Source organism: Diadema setosum, chromosome 1 (genome assembly GCF_964275005.1).
Source record: "Diadema setosum chromosome 1, eeDiaSeto1, whole genome shotgun sequence".
Classification (NCBI taxonomy): domain Eukaryota; kingdom Metazoa; phylum Echinodermata; class Echinoidea; order Diadematoida; family Diadematidae; genus Diadema; species Diadema setosum.
This window is the reverse complement of record NC_092685.1, coordinates 21573559-21590694: the sequence shown is the minus strand read 5'-3', so window position 1 is coordinate 21590694 and position 17136 is coordinate 21573559. Positions and strand designations below refer to the sequence as shown.

General features: G+C 37.9%; 1 protein-coding gene across 1 annotated transcript in view; it reads left to right on the top strand.

The window, feature by feature from the left end:
* Positions 1 to 7945, top strand: part of LOC140239464 (uncharacterized) — a 78046-nt gene extending 70101 nt beyond the window's left edge. Inside the window, exons 13-14 of the mRNA XM_072319628.1 lie at positions 5779 to 5882; positions 7736 to 7945. Coding sequence (XP_072175729.1) covers positions 5779 to 5882; positions 7736 to 7790 — 159 coding nt within the window. The 3' untranslated portion in view covers positions 7791 to 7945. The remainder of the gene's footprint in view (positions 1 to 5778; positions 5883 to 7735) is intronic.
* The last annotated feature ends 9191 nt before the right edge of the window (positions 7946 to 17136 follow it).

Below are 17136 nucleotides of genomic sequence, written 5' to 3'. Positions count from 1 at the left end.
ACAATTTACTATTCAATTCAGAAATTCACACCAATTCTCCACACCTGTACCTTGAAAATTACTCAATGCCTAAATGTATGAATGGGTCAAAGTCAAGTTAAAGTCCTTAAATCCCTAGATACATGCTCTCCTATTCATCCAATTAAACCTAGGTCAAGGAAGGTGAACATTCAACACATTTGTGACAAATTTGTTATTTCAATATTTTGCCAATTTTGTGAAAATGTAATTACACATTGTCCGCATGTACTATCTAGACCTATTTGGAAAATCATGCATTATGGCGGAGGCATACCAGTCGCCAAAGCGACATTTCTAGTTTTTTTTTTTATAGAACCATACCTCACATAAATCTTGCAGATTAAACAGCAAATGTGATTCCGTTAAGATGGACATGTGCATTTTTTTTTTGTGAATGTGGGATGATTTTATTTAAAGTAAAATGCAAACAGAAATTCTGTGGATTGAGTAACTTCTTAATAAGTTTTGAAGGTTTTGATTTAAAATTAGTGACTGCTTAATGATGTAGACATGTAAAACATTTACTATTGTTCATCTAAGGTGGATGTGGATTTAGTTGAAATATGTGTGTGTGAACTTTATCATTATTATTTTTTTGGGGGGAGGGAGGGATATATTTCAATCACATTCAGTAATCTTTCAGTTTGTATGGACAAAACACAGCAAGAAGTTGATTTTTTTTTTTTCTCACCTGAGCTTAGGGTTCAAATAAACCGTTACGATCATTTGTTGTCCCACTTCACTCTGCACCATGCATCATGCATCATACATCTTGCATAGACTTTTTACATTATCATCTTCTTCTGAAGAAAACCCCATGATGGATTTTCACCAAACAGGTAAAATCCCCAGGGTGACATTTTCTTATTTCCTCAAGGGACCCTCCCAGGGGGCCACAAAGATTTGTGCATGACTTCCCTGAGAGGAGGTGCTAATCAGCCTATTTGAAATACTATCTACACACCAATAAATCTATACACCAATAAGGGCCCTTTGAGCAACCTCACCACTGAAAAAGATAAAAGTTAGAGATAAAGTTTACATGATCAAGAAAGATAATGCATAACAATTTTTGGTGCATGCTGTTCGTTTGTTTTACTTTGTCTTTTTATTGATGATATAGTGTGAGGATTTTGACCATGAGGAATGTAAGAAATTGTGCTGTCACCCATATCCTGGGATATCAGAGTCCCTTTTCTGAGGAATATCAAGATTTCATTTTTGTTTCGTCTTATGTTTAGGGTTTTGCAATCTACGAGCCCGTCATGCTTACCTGCCTGTAGTTATTGGGCAATTTAGTGCAGATTCTCTTTTCTCGCCGGCCATCCGAGATATCCTCAGGGAGCTATTTTTCTCCGTGGACAAACAGAGAAAGGGAAGATATCCTTAAGTGGATGCCTTCGACCATTCCTGGGCGCAAAGACAGTTTGACAGCGATGCATTGCGACATTGACATGCACCCAAGGATAGGCAGATGAAGGGGGACAAATTAGTCACAGAAATTTGCCCATGTTTGAAAAGAAGCATATTCTGTTTTGGGAGTGAGAGAGGGGTAGAAAAAACCAGAGTGCATTGAATGGAGAAAAACGAGAGGGCATCACTCTGTGTTCCAGTTTATGTCTGAAGTCGCTGAGTGCATGGGAGGCAAGATTTATGGCCTTAAATTTCATAATTCATTTCCCTATTTGCTTGGATTCTGTCTCTCTCTATCTCTCTCTTCAATCTTTCTCCTTCCTTTTGTTTCTGTTGTCTCTCAGTTGTTGTCTTTTTATTCATTTTGTTTTATGTTCTTTTCTTGCTTTTACATTTCCACTGCTAATTTCTTTCACTCAATCTACATCTTGTTATCTGCTCAGTAAAGGGCGATCTAAAGGGACATGGAGCATTACCCTGTTAGATTGTTACTTGATGTAGAGCAGTGGCTCTCACAGTCCGTTTTGAAAGACTTTATCCTGACGTTCTCTGAGTGTTCTCCAGAGGCAAAATTCAGAATAACATTTCACTGATAGTAACCACAGGATGGGGCAAACAATTGTGTGCTCCATCGTAAAAGAGACTTCCAGGTCAGTTTAAAGTAAGTCTGAAAAGAAAGAGTAAAATATGACAAGCACAACAGTGAAAATTTGGTCAAAATCAGACTAAAAGTCAGGATGTTATGAAACATCAAATATTCACTGATTTTTACATAACAGTGCTTGGGCAGTAGTTATGAATATGTGAATGAGATAATTGAAGATGTCATCACTTCACAATTTTCCTTTAATTGTGTACAAAAATGGCAAATATTCAATTTTTCTGTTATAAAAGTGTAAAACATGTTGAATAGCTTCAAAATAATGAACAGTAAGATAAATCGCATTTGAAAGAAAAACAAGAAATTTCAAAATTTTGTGTACAAACTACATGGCAAGTTGTGAGGGAATGGCATCATCACATTCCTATTTGCATTTTCATATTAACCACTAAGGAATTGTTTTACAAAAAATTAGCAAATCTTCAAAATTTCATTACTTTTTATTTTTTCATCCGATTTTGATCAATTTTTCATTGTTGTGCTAAGAAAATTTTACTCCTTCCTTTCAGACAAACTTTGATTGACGTCATCTGACTTTTCTAGTAAGATATACCTGGGCCCTGTTTTATGAAGAGTTAAAATCAATTATAAAGTTGATTTCAACTGTAAGTCTATGGCAGACTGTGTGGTAAGGAAATTTAAAATCGATTTTATCTTTTGATAAAACGGGGCCCTGGAAAGTGTCTTAACCCGTTGAAGACGAGTCCCGAGTATACTCGGGCAGGTGTCTATGGGAAAGGCGTGTTCTTGCAAAATCAGTTCATCCTCAACGGGTTAAAGGGATGATATGGGTTCGGTTGAGATGGTACTTCAGGTTTACAACTCTTTGGTGAGATAATGAAAAGCTTATGTGTTGTTTGAAGGTTTGCATGGTGAAGTTAATTAGGAAGAAAGATTTGCGGTGACACCATGTGTATGTACACATGGTGTCACCGCAAATCTTTCTTCCTAATGAAAAGCTTCTCGTGAGATGTGAAAGAGCGTACAGTTCTAAGAGGAATTCGAAGTTTATTTGATGAAAATTGGTTTTGAAATGGCTGAGATATATAATACAAAGCAATCCTGATAAAAGATGGAACCCACCTTTTATTAGGATTGCTTTGTTTTACTTAAGTTTGTTTTTTGATATTCAGCCATTTCAAAACCGATTTTCATCAAATAAACTTTGAATTCCTCTTAGAATTGTACGCTTTTCAATATTCCATAATTGGCTTCAAATAATCTTGCAAAAAAGTTAAAAAGCTGAATCCCTATCTCAACCAAAACTATACCATCCCTTTAACAGACAGCTTACTTGGGTGTCACCCGGATGTTACCTTGAGTCTCTCTTGGACTGTCTAGGGTAAAATTTACCTGGAGGTTCTGCAAAGGCTACACAGAGGCTGTCTAAACAGATACAAGGTAACAATGTTCCCCCAGGTGTTCTCCGGAGGCTACCCTGCATTTTTCGATCTCTAAAGAAGGGGGACCTCACTTGAGATACCTTATTGAAAATTCATTGTTATCTCAGCCACCATAAAGGGGAGGGGGGTGGGGGAAGGGGAGTGAAGAAGATATTCATTGCTATCAGAGAATACCATTTGGGTTGCTTGCAGGTGTTGTGGAATGCATTGTGGTTTCAGAGTCAATAACCTAATCAGCCGTATGTTTCTCTATCTATCTCTCATATGAATTTGCCCTGGAAACAGGGAGAGGGTAAAAAGGTAAGAGAGGGACAGGATAGAGAGAACGGGAGAAAGGGAGAGATAGAGAATCTAGAACTGTCCAAAACTTCTCATTGTGTGTGTGTTGCATTTAATGCATAGAACCAGCAGGTATGATATTCAAATTGCTTGAAGTGGGGGCTTCTCAATTTCTCCTTTTATGTGTCTACAGCTGAGTTGGCATCCTGGGTTTAAAATAAAAAGAGAAAGAAAGTAAAAAGTAATTCCTGGAATCCATCAACACTGGCACACATTGACATACTTGCGTCAGAATACACATTGTCTTTGATATAAATCAACATTTTGTACAATTCTATGAAATCGTTGACCGATGTTTTTCAACAGGAGACTTTTTTTTTAAAGTTAAGTTGTTGATGTGAGTTGCAGGTGGTTATGAAGAAAGATTAGTGTTACACATTAAAGCTATTGTGTTTCTACAACTGCAGTGTCGTGAATATTTATAGAAAATCTGGCATGCTTACAGTTGATGTACCCTGGTGTACCCCAATGCTTGCATTTGATTTGTGGTGTGCAGGCATGGAGATGGTCTATTTGATGCCATGTGCACACAGCTCATGCCTGTGGTTGCATCTTAATGGGAGATAAAGATCAAGTCCATGAAAGCTAATGACTTCAGCGTCGACAGTATTCAGAGAAGATTTTCTAGAGCACAGAAATACAGGAATTCAGATGTTTAACTGGCAGCTGCAGTTAATTAGGAACCCCAAACCAACAATACGTGCCTTGAATGTGACAGCCCCTGATTACCGGCATTGTGTGTCCATGGATCATTGCGTGCTCTGTCCTTGGTAGCTGTTATTCAATTACGCTGTTTGATGTGCCTATCATTGGTTGTCAAGAAAAGAGACCCAATTCAAAGGTTACAGCATTATTTCCACTTTATTAAGCATCGGCCTGCATGCATTCCATCCCCTCTGTAGTCATGTCATTTTTAATCATCTTTTTTTTTTTTTATGAAGGTCTTGACATGAGAAGCCACTGGATTCTTGTCTTAGTCGGTATTTCTGTTCCCCCTCGAGGGCATGGTGGTAGCCAATAGGAAAGCCCAACTCATTCACATATCAACCAATAATAGTGCACCTCTCTTGAAGTCATGGCACAACTTGAGTTGTGTAATTTTTGTCTTGCCTGTCATGGCGGCAGCATCAACAATTTGGTGTACTCTCTCTATCTCTGTATAAAGCTTTGATCTATGACCACCAAACTCACACCACAGGTACATAACCTAAAAATGTTGGTCAAGCGCAAATATAGGTGAAGTCCAGCAAGTTCAAAGGTCAAATAGTCGAACTTTATCTGATAAGCACTGTACACAAAGTATTGTGGTGTACTCTAAACAACTTTCCACAGCTTTAAGCTGTGACCACCAAATTCAAATCACAGATGCATAACTTAACTCGTTGAGGACGAGTCTCAAGTATACCTGGGCAAGTGTCTATGAGAAATGCATGTTGTAGCAAAATCAGCCCATCCTTAACGAGTTAAAGGTACCAGTCAAGTTCAAATAATGGTTGCCTTTTGCAAAGGTAGCTCACAATAATTTGTGGATATGCACAGTCACAGCGAGCAGAGCTCCAATCTCTGTGTGCGAGTCCACTGATCGCTGTGTGCGAGTCTACAAATTCTTGCAAGCTCCCTTTGCAAAAGGTATTTTCTTGAAACTTAGTGTATGCATGTATTCAAGTCCCAAAATAATTATTAAGATATCCTTATATACTTTATTTGCTTTGCTATAACAAAAATGTCGATATAACAGAGGAAAACTGGTGGTCCCAAGGACTTTGTTATAAGGGAGGGTCAGCCGTATTGAGTTTCCTTGGTAACACACTGCCTGTCATGCCTATAATTCTTTATACTGTTTGGAGTGCAATGACATGTCTCTGCAAATTTTGTCCCCTTTGTGTGCATGTGTGTGTCTGTGTGTGTGTCTGTGTCTGTGCATGCATGTTCCACTTACAGATGTGTCACTTTGGGAGGGAGTGTAAGAGGCCGGACTGTAAGTTCACACACAGCAGCATTGCATCCAGGTCGGCAATGAAATGGACCAAGGACAAGCACATCAGGTATGAAATTCTCTCACTAAATTGTCAGTCTCAGAGGTCTTATACCCCTTTTATACTGCGCACGACTTTTACCTCGCTTCTGAAGCGAGCTAACTTTAGCTCGGGCTAAGTCGTTTTATACTGCCATTCTTGACCACCCAAGGTTACATGAGAGTCCACACCTATTGCCCCCCCCCCCCCCTCCCCATTAGCCTGCTGTCCTTCCCAATGCACAAGCGCGAAAATTCAGTGAGTTTTCATGCTTACGTACTAGTATGAATTCAGTTGTACTTGCGAAATTCAACCAGTCATAGGCATTTATGCATTTATGTAGTGTACACACTGCGCCAGTCTATTTTTTTTTTCTCTCACAATTTAATCATGTTGTTTGCTAGTTCAAAGAATTCACTGAGAGTTTTACAGAACAGCAACAGTGTAGGCAACAGTACAGCAGTAAATGTACATATTGGCAACCCGGAAGCACCGTACACGCTTTCCGGTCACGGGTCAGTGAATTTAGCTGAGCTAAACTCGCGTACCTTTTATACTGAAGTTAGCTCGGACCCGAAGCTGACCTGATCCATACCCCTAGAGTGGGCTAACTTTAGCTCAGGCTAACTATTTTTCGACCTATTATACTGAGAGTTAGCTCGCTTCAGGTTCGCACCTGAAGCGAGCTAATGCCCAGCAGAAAAGGGGTATAAGACTGTCGACATCTTTAAAGGAAACCCAAACACAAAGAGAAATGTGGATTGAGTGATAGCAGCAACATCGGTAGAACACATCAGTGAAATTATAAAGGGAATTCCACAAAAAGTTGCTTTTCTAGCATAATTAAAGAGCACTTGACTAACCAGTTTCAGAAAGCAGGAGGGAATAATTACTGCCTTAACATATATGTCAGTATCGAATTGATGGAATGTATAATTTTCATGAAAAATAAATTTTTGTGGAATTCCCTTTATATTTTTTTTTATATTATTGTCCACACATGACATCATTACCTCTAGTAGTCTCCTCATCCAGCTGTTCCAACACCAAAACTGTTAAAATTCATAACATTTGTATAAGTTTTCCAATTTTCCTCAAACTTTCATTGATGTATTCTACTGATGTTGCTGCTTTCACTCAATCCACATTTCTCTTTGGGTTTTGGTTTCCTTTAAGAAAACTGTGTAGATATGCAGAGCTAATGAAAGAAGAGTTGTTTTATCCAACGGATAGATGTGTGTTCATATTGTAAATGTCCATGGTATCATTCTCCAGGCATGTCATAGAATTGGGTGACGATTAGTGTAGGGTATGCTTTTTGTATGTTAATACAGTCCTCTAGATGTCATGAGAATATAGGAACAATATCCTTATTGTCAGACATCTGGGTATTTAGCGGCAGCTGGAGTGAAAACAAACCTGATCAATGATTGATTACATGTATTTGAGATGAAATCATCTCCTTTTATTCCATAATTGGCTTTGAAATTCCATGAAACTGTCAGATATGATCCATTCTAACATTTCTGATAGGCACAACTTGACAAGAAATGATATTGACGAATCATGTAAAAGAATGGTAGATGGAGGATTTTGAACGCTGACGCCATGTTGCCTGTATGAGCGCATAGATTTGTACGGTTTATAGTACACTGTATGCTTGTGCCTGCACAGCATTCATACCAATTCACACTCCAGCTTTGCATATTTACTGTAAAGGTAAGCTATTTGAAGTGATGTGTATGTGACCATGAGAATACATTACCAGGTCATGATAAAATACTGCTAATTGATTGTGAATCACCGATACTAAAGTCACTGTGTGTCATGCAGACCTTTCTGTGTCTTTTCCCCACTCCCCTTTCTTGCCTCACCCTCTACAGCGAAAGACAGTTTGCAAGCAAGGCAACCTCCCTGCCAGGCCATCATCCCTCCTGAACTGTTGACACTGGGGCCGCCAACCTCCTCCCCAGGCAATCCACTCCTCACAAACTGTCAATACCATGGCTGCCGCACATCCACAAGCACCCCTCACCTGCTCAGAATGCAATGCTTATCGGAGGAATCAGTGCTGCCTTGCCCGAAACGAAGGACACTCGCATCCCCAAAGCCTTAAGCCAATCAGTTTCATCATCGGGACAACAATTGCCCCTGGACACTCACTCACACACACACACACACACGCACATATACACACAACCAAACTGTGTGTGCTTGATTGCAGCACACAGTTAATGGAATACAGTCAATAAACACATGTATGAGAAACGTAAAGATTCTTGTGCTGGGAAAGCCTGTAATGTGTAGGAAAAAGAGAAAAGCGTGACCACTCATCAATTTTGTGGAACCTTATTTAAGACGTAAGCGTGGAAAACTCACATGACTGATCTGACAGTGTCATTTCTTTCTAAAAATTTCCACTCCATGTGGTGATCCATGTAAATACACCATATGAATTGATATTTGGTAGTGTTGTTCACCCCCTAAAGGAAGCTCCTTGATAAACTTACTTTGATAGAAAGGTATTAAAGGGGAAATCCAGCCCAAATATAAGTTAGTCTGATAAAAAAAGATAAAGTCTTACGAGTTCAAGGGTAAAAATTTGACTGAAATCGAATGAAAAATAGTAAGGAAGTTAAATGACATTTTGAAGTTTTGCTAATTTCTGTAAAACGGTTCTTGTACAGTGGATATGAATATGCAAATGGTGAGCTAACCATGTCATAACCTCACAATTTTCCATTGATTGTTTAAAAAAAAATGAAGAAAATTAAATGTTTCCATCATTGAAGTCTGAAATATATTATTCCTGGTTGAATAACTTCAGAAAAGTGATCAGTTAGATGTACGAGGATTTGAGCCTCCGGCATAATGGCAGTTAAATGAAAAACTGGAAAAATTTCTAAATTTCTTGTAAAAACTTATATGGCAAGTTGTGAGGGAATGACATGCTCACTTTGCCCTTTGCATATTCAAATTGACTGTTCAAGAACTGTTTCCCCCCCCCCCCCAAAAAAAAAAAAAAAAATAGCGAAACTTCATTATGTCATAACTTCCTTATTTTTCATCCGATTTCAATCAAAATTATATCGCTGAACTCGTGGTATTTTTACTCCTTCTTATCAGACCAACTTATGTTTGGACTGGATTTCCCCTTTAATAGCCAGGAGCACTCCAGAGCATTTCTCAAATGGGCTGAATAACAAATTGTCACTCAGTTGTCAAGAATATCAGTGGCTTGGGATTGACACAAAAAGCCAAGAAACAGTTGCAGAGGGAATGGTAATTGGATTTTATTGTTCACACTCTCTTGAGTAAAGTAAACGCTCCATGTGTGACTTGATGATCTGAGAGGTGGATGTATTCTTCGTAATGACACTCGTGCGTCGGTTGAAACATTTTGAGCGGGCTCACCACATTTGCACAAACCTCCTCACAGCAGATCGATATTGCTTGCAGTAGAGCGTGCACCGTAATTACTAAAGGCAGCCAGCCTTTTTAATAGCCTTTGACGGTTGGAAAAAATTGTTGTTGCTGGAAAGAGCCACAGGTTTTCTTTGCATGTGTGAGGTATCTTTGAGTCACAAGGGAAAAAGGCATTCAAGGTTTGAGATCTTCTGATGTATTGTATGTATGGGTGTGGGAAATGCCTTCTTTCTTTTTTTTTTTTAATCTCATGCCATCATCTTTGTCTACATAAGAAGAGCTGCCAATCTCATGTTTTCATGATACATGTATTTAGGTTTCTTATGTGTCCGCCACAAAGTGCGTCAGCAGAGGCATGATGTTTTCAGGTTGTCTGTCTGTCCGTCCGTAATGAATTTTTTGAATGACGTCACTAAAGAACCATTTAAGGTATCCAAATGAAACTTGGCATATGTACATGAATGTGCGAGGGGACAAAGCTTTGCCTTTCATCTTGGGGGTGCGTGTGCCCAAGGTCAAATTTTGAAATTTCACCATTTTCCCCATATTTCTGCAATGCCTGAAGGTATTTTCATGAAACTTTAATGTATGTATCACCGACAGGAAAGATTCTGTAGAAAAATTGGGGGGCCATCAGGTCAAAGGTTTGAAGTCAAGTGAAAATGCAAAATTTGAATTTTTTTCCATATCTCAGAAATTGATCAAGGTATCTTCATGAGACTAAGTAGATATACATGTGATTCTCTGAAGAAGTTTTTGGTTTCTGAGGAAATTTTTGGTTATAGGATCAAGATCAAAGATCAGGTTAAAAAGAAAAATATTTAATGCCGAAATTACACTATTTTGTCCAAAACTTAGAAATTACTCAATGTATACACTGAATTCAACTTCATTACTGCATATTTTGGCTATGAAGTCAAAAGTCAAGTGAAATTGCTAAAATTTCATGATTTTTCTGCATATTTTGAAAATGGCTCAGAGTTATGAAAATTGGTGCATATATATTGCTAGATAGTGAATGTTTGCCAAGCATGTGAAAGTGTCATCTTACATTGGCAAGAGAAAGTAATACTGAAGACCCATTGGCCCAAATTCTCAAAGGTGGAATAACTTTATTACACCGCTTATTCCGCCGATTTATTACGCCTCTTATGCAAATCAGACCCTCATGACGTAAAATGATGCGATTTATTCCCCGGAATCTATTCTCAAAGGTGGAATAACTTATTCCCCGGAATAACTATTCCGCGGAATAGTTATTCCAGCTTTGAGAATTCGGGCCATTGGGTAAATAATGCAATGTTATGGAGGCATACCAGTCACCATAGTGGCATTTCTAGTTTTTCATTGAAATGATGAGAAAATATGTTTCTGGAATAAAAGGTAAAGGTTGTGAAATGCAATTTGATTTGGCCTGCATAATATGTGTAATTTTCCACTAAGATATTGCACCAAGATGTGTTCTTCAATATCTTCAATATGTGTTTCAAATGTAGAATAAATTTTGGTTGGTGTTTGTTATTGTTGCCGTATTTTAATACCATGCAGACATTGGCTGTTCTCAAGGCACTTTCCCTTTAGTGGTGAGGCTGTATGTTCAAGATAGAGATATCGTCACATGATGGACAACACCTTTAATCTCAAATGTCATGGTGCATCTCAGGGATGAAGTTATTGAAAGGAAATGGTTTGTGATATTGGTTGACATGACTGTAGGTAGAGTCAACAAAGCATAGATGACAAGTGAAATGTTTATTTTTGTCAAAAATGTTTAATGAGTTTTTTGTTCACAATGTTACCTCTCTTCCGTATAATCCATTCATTTGCCAATATGAACTTTACCTTGATTTCAAAGTTTTCTGAGACCTTACAAGGTAATCACAGTTTGTTTGTTTCATCTTCCCACTCTTCTTTTCATAATGTGCTAGCCTTTTTTTTTTCCAATTGATGGAATTTCATCTTTCAACTTCAATTGTGGCATTTGATCTGTAAGAAACCAAGAAGCCTTTTAGATTTACGTCAAACCTCTTTGTTGCTGTTGATGTTGCTGTTGAGGCTGGGGCTGGGATGCTTCCTGAAAGCTTTCTGAAAACAAGATTGTTGAGATGCTTGAAAAAACAAGTACATAATAGGGCTATGACAGTTTTGCGTTAAGTACACAAGACATTTGCAAGGCATGCCATGTTGCACATGTGAGGCATGAGCTGCAAAGTCCCAGTTATCAGGTATGTAACACTGTAAAAGTGGATATTTTTTGGTGTGCGTAATTTTTCGCACTCTGCCGAGTAAGATGATTTTCACATGATTTTAGTTCCACGGAATTAAGACATTACACAGTGGTACATACGTATAAAAGGCAAAAATATTTGTATGCTTTTATTTTCGCAGTAGTTTCTGGTCGCGTGAAATGCGTGAAAATTTGTACACCATGAAAATTTCCACTCTTACAGCAGACTGTATTGAATGATGGATAATTGATTTTATTGAGCTTGCACAAAAATCAGGATCCATCAAAAATTATTATGCATATAAAACATTGTATATTTTTTCCCTTTTTTGAAAGTTTAAGATGTGGCATTTGTACAGCTATGGTGAATTTTGTCAAATTTTATTGCACATAAATTGTGGGTCTGAAGCCTTTAAGACCACCATAAGCCTACAGAGTGATTGCCTTGGAGTGTCATTTAAAGAGTGCATGTAATTTGAGTCTGTTATGGCAGTCATTTATTGTATCAGTACACTGATCATTTCATTACACTGATCACTTGGATAATGTCATTTAAGACATTGATCACTTTGCTACATTAATCACAAGGCTACACATCACAATATAAAACAAATAGTACTGTACAGTGGCCGGTCCAGGAAGGGGCGCACCGGGCACACCCGCCATTATTTTTTTTTCAAACAAAAGAAATACGAAGAAACAAAAGGGGGAGCGTGCGCCCCCCCCCCCTCTCTTTAATTTTGTATAGGTGCCCCCCTTTTGCAGAATTCCTGGATCCGCCCCTGCTGTAGTTACATTGGAAGCTGTCTGCTTACCTGACCCAATGTGTTACTAAGTAACAAAGTGCAGATCAGTGCACCGTCTCAACCTCTCAACCCCCATTTCTTCCCCTCGTGGGGGAAAGTAAGTGGTTTGATACCTGTAACTTGGTAATATATCAACTGCTTTCATCTCCTGCTGTCATCTGTGCAGCTCTCAGTCATCTCTCAGTGTAACTGCATTTGCAAATGTGCATCCAATACACCTGTTTGTCACCTAACTTTGCCCCCCCCCCCCCCCCCCCAGCTAGATGGTCTCTCATCTGATTGAATATTTCCCACATGAAATGAAGCTGGGGTCCTGGCTTAGCACTTGAGAAGTTACCTTGGTGTTATTGAGTCCAATGTCTTGTTAAAAAAAAAAGAGCGTCGTAAAGAGGTATAACATTATTGTTAAACACGAGGAGATTGGGACTACATATCCAGTAAAGCTGCTTGTCAGTAGCCGATAAAACCCGTCAGATGAATATAGCTTTAAGCAACTCTTTTTCTTGATAAATGGTTTATAAATTCAAGAGCGTCCATATAATTTGGCAGTGTAGGGATTTAGCTTGTTTTCATGATAAGGACTGCTGAAGTGTTGTAACTTGCCCTACATTCTTTTCGTGTCAGAATAGCTTAAAGTGAAACGCAGACTGTGCGTGAATACTTTCAACCAATGCTTTGCACAAAGGTAAATTGACAGCGGTTCACTGTGACATTGGCATGCACTAGGGAGAGGGAGATGAGGGGGACAAAATAGTGACAGAAATTTGCCCATGTTTGAAAAGAAGCATTATTATTTTGTTTGGGGAGTAATTGCGCGTTTACACCGAGCACGGTACGGGCGACGGGCCGGGTTTTTGCTTATGGTACGGCAAAAGGAACCATGTCTGGTTCTGTTAAAAAGAATCACTTATTCGCTACAAAATCACCCAGAATGTTATTTTTTATGTCAAAATCAAAAGCAACAAAATCAACAGTAGAAGATTAATTTTGTAACAAAATTATTAGCGGGAAAGTGATATTGTAACAGAACCAGACATGGTTCCTTTTGGTGCATCATAGCAAAAACCCTATTCCGTGATCCGCGCCGGATTTTGTGTAAACGCAGCTTAAGAGTGAGAGGGAAGGAGGAAGAAGAAGAAGAAGAAGAAGAAGAAGAAGAAGAAGAGGAGGAGTAACTCCTAGAATGCACTGAATGGAGAAAAGCAAGAGGACATCACTTTCTGTTCCAGTTTATGGCTGAAGATGCTGAGTGCATGGGAGGCAAGATTTATGGCCTGTAATTTCAGAATTCATTTCCCCATTTGCTTGGACTCTGTCTGTCTGTCTGTCTGTAAGTCTGTCTGTCTCTGTCTCTCTTGTGTTTCTATGTCCTTCTTTTGCTTTTGTTGTCTTGTATCTGTCTTGTTTTGCTGGTTTGGGCTTTAGTAGGACTCATTATGTTTTCATGATATGGATTGGTAAATGTTGTGTAACTTACAGTACATTCAAAGTTGTGTCAAAATGACAAAAAAAGTACAAGACAGACTGTTATATAGATTTTAATCTTTACCTAGTATTTCAATTCTTGTTTCATTATGATATATACATATATATATATATATATATATATATATATATATATATATATATATATATGTACAACCATATCTTTATATATTTTTATATACAGTCCCATTAGGAATGGTTTGTGTGTGTGTGTGTGTGTGTTCAGCTTGATTTACGTTTGAATTGGTGTGAATTACATGATCAGTTTGTTTTAAGTAAAACACCAAAAACGACTGGACAGGATTGAAGATTGTAACGCGTTCCACATTCTCCACGTCTAATGGCGTTCAGTTTGCGTGGTCGGCCGCTAAGTGAAGATGATGAATTTATCACCATCTTTCATTAAAACAGACACCCTCTGTCCTTATCCTTTCACTGAAATCACTCAAATAATATTATGCACGTACTTGTAAGCCCCAGGGGTGAAGGATTTGGTGAGCATTCGTTTTGCATTGCGGAAAAAAAAATGTAATAAAAGTTTTGAATTCGCCATGTGAGGCATGCCGATATAGTGTAACAATGATGAAATGCCTTTCTGATTGCTTTCGGGGCTGACTACATTAAAGTACCGTACGTGCTGCTTTCATCGTCCGATCGAAACGTTTCAAATCGTCGTGCTTATAGGGACTCTGGCAGGACATAGCAAAGATGATTATGGAATATCAGTCTTTGTGCTTTAGGCGTTACTGGTATACATGCATATTGTATGTAGACTTTGTTGACATCTTTGCTATTTCCCCCGCCCACAATTTGGTGTAAGCCTACCTGCCTTCGTCCGAGCACTACATGTATATAACAGGTATACACGCTCTCAAGAAATATTCATGTAGCCTGTACATTAACTATTCTACGAGGATTCAAGGGAATTTGCGATGTAGCCTACATGGCATATTTACTTGTTGATTCATGATACCCTGATCATCACTTTTTGCGGCCAAATGAATGTCTAAAAATATGTTATGTATTTTATTACTTATTCTATTTTTCTTCAGATTATTACTACCCCCTCCCCCCCCCCCCACACACACACAAAGACAACTTTCAAACGAATAATGCTAATTCTGCCAGTAACATCATCTACCATAGTAAACTATGATTAACAAAAGACGTTGCAGGGAAACATGGAAATTAAGCTCTGTCTAGGGTAATATGCATTCCAATGTCTTTTTTTTTTTCCCATCATGTTATTGTACGCTTTTGTGGGCGTATCCAAGTAATCTCAACAGAAAAGGCAGAAATAAAGAATAATAATTATATGACACATAGATATTCCTTTGGCCACTAACTTAAGTGGTGATCAGGATATTGTGCATCAATAGAACACGCACTTGCATTGCATAATAATCCCTTTAAGTGGGCCTTACAGATCGATGTCAAGCATTGCACAAATGTAATGTAGAGCTAGGCTAAGCTTGCATTATTTTCTCTAGACACCTCCCAGTTGACGTTATATTTCATGACTCTTTTTCTTCTCGACTCTGCAAATCAACACTAACATCCATCAAACGTCTGATCGTCTGAAGCCCAATCGGTGGTGTTTTCTTAAGTATCTTGCACTTATAGACTGCGATTATACAAATGAATCGAGGGTTTTATTATTGTAGGTTCAGAAGAGGAGTGACCACGCATTAAGCAGGACGAGAAGAAGGAAGAGAAAGCAGGATGAGAAACCTGAAGAATAGTGGTAATTGGGGGAGGAAACTGGGAAGAACAAGGAAGAGAAGATGGAGAATAAAGCGAAAAAAGGCAAAAAAAAAGTCAAAAATACGAGAAAAAAACAAACAAACGACACACACACCCAAAAAGAAGAGAGGCTACCAATTAGAGGCTGTTTGCTAACTCGACCATATTGAAGTGCTTTCCATCCTGGAAACCTTGTTATTTTCGTTTACCTATGACTTGGCAATACATGTCATTATAATTATTGAATTCATTATTTCTAGTATTATTATTATGAGTTTTTTCCCACTAATTTCATTCTCTCTGTCAATTTCATGATTTCGGTAAGTATTCACTTTTGGTCCATCTCAGAGGATGTCTCTGGGTTTGATATTAAGACAGTATGGCGCAAACAATCTTCGATAGGAGTGATGTAACCTACAGAACACCACGAGCCAGAAGGCTTTGATCTCCCCAGGAAGCAATGGGCCACGCTGAACCTGCTGAACCTTCGTGCGAGCACTCCATTTTACACCAGCTCACATCACCTCGACAACCTTGCGTTTACGGTCACGCAGATCAGACACACAAGTTACTGTGAACCACTGCATGCTCACTCCGACGCGTCGCTTTCCCCAAGGGTCTTGGCGAAATTCACCAAACAACCGGGGATACCTTGCTCACTGCACTTAATCATACAAAAGGACGGAATCAATGCTTATATCCGATTTGAAGTTTGCAACCATTAATTTAGGTACATAAAACGAACTTTGGAATTCAATTATATTCACTTCAAATTAGCTTTACATCATTAAAAGATGACATCATCACAGCAGAGTGCAATGGCATACAATAGGGAGCAAAGACAAACAAGCATTATAAGTCAATAAATGCAGCGGATGTAGAGACTAGCTAAGGCCCTCGACCTGTTAGGCCAGTCTTCGCTTGAACTACATTAATGTATATATATATATATATATATATATATATATATATATATATACACAATATATACATATATATATACATATATATATATATATATATATATATATATGTATATACAATTAATATATATATATATATACAATTAATATACATATATATACATACATATATATTATATACATAAACACATGAAATCTGATTTTTTTTTTTTAAATATCAAAATTACATTAATACAAGACACGTTACCGACTATACAGCGTATAATTACACAGAAACAAAATTTCGCATTACAGACTTACAACATAAAACAGGCTATACCTATATATTGATTTATACTTCTACTTTTCAACAATTATGATTTAAAATTTCTTTGAATAGATATTGATAGTATTACTTTCTTTCAACGTGATCACAGATCATGTATGTCAAAGTTTTTGCTACGTAAGCAATATTGAATTCTGAGAGAATTATATTATATATATATATATATATATATATATATATATATATATATATAGTGTGTTTGTGTTTGTGTGTGTGTGTGTGTGTGTGTGTATTTTAAATGGTACTGCACCTACACGTTATTAAAACACTGGGTTTCGTTGCTATTGATACTAGTACCCTATCAGTTTTAAAATCACCCGTAAGAATACTGAGTTGAAGACCTTTTGAA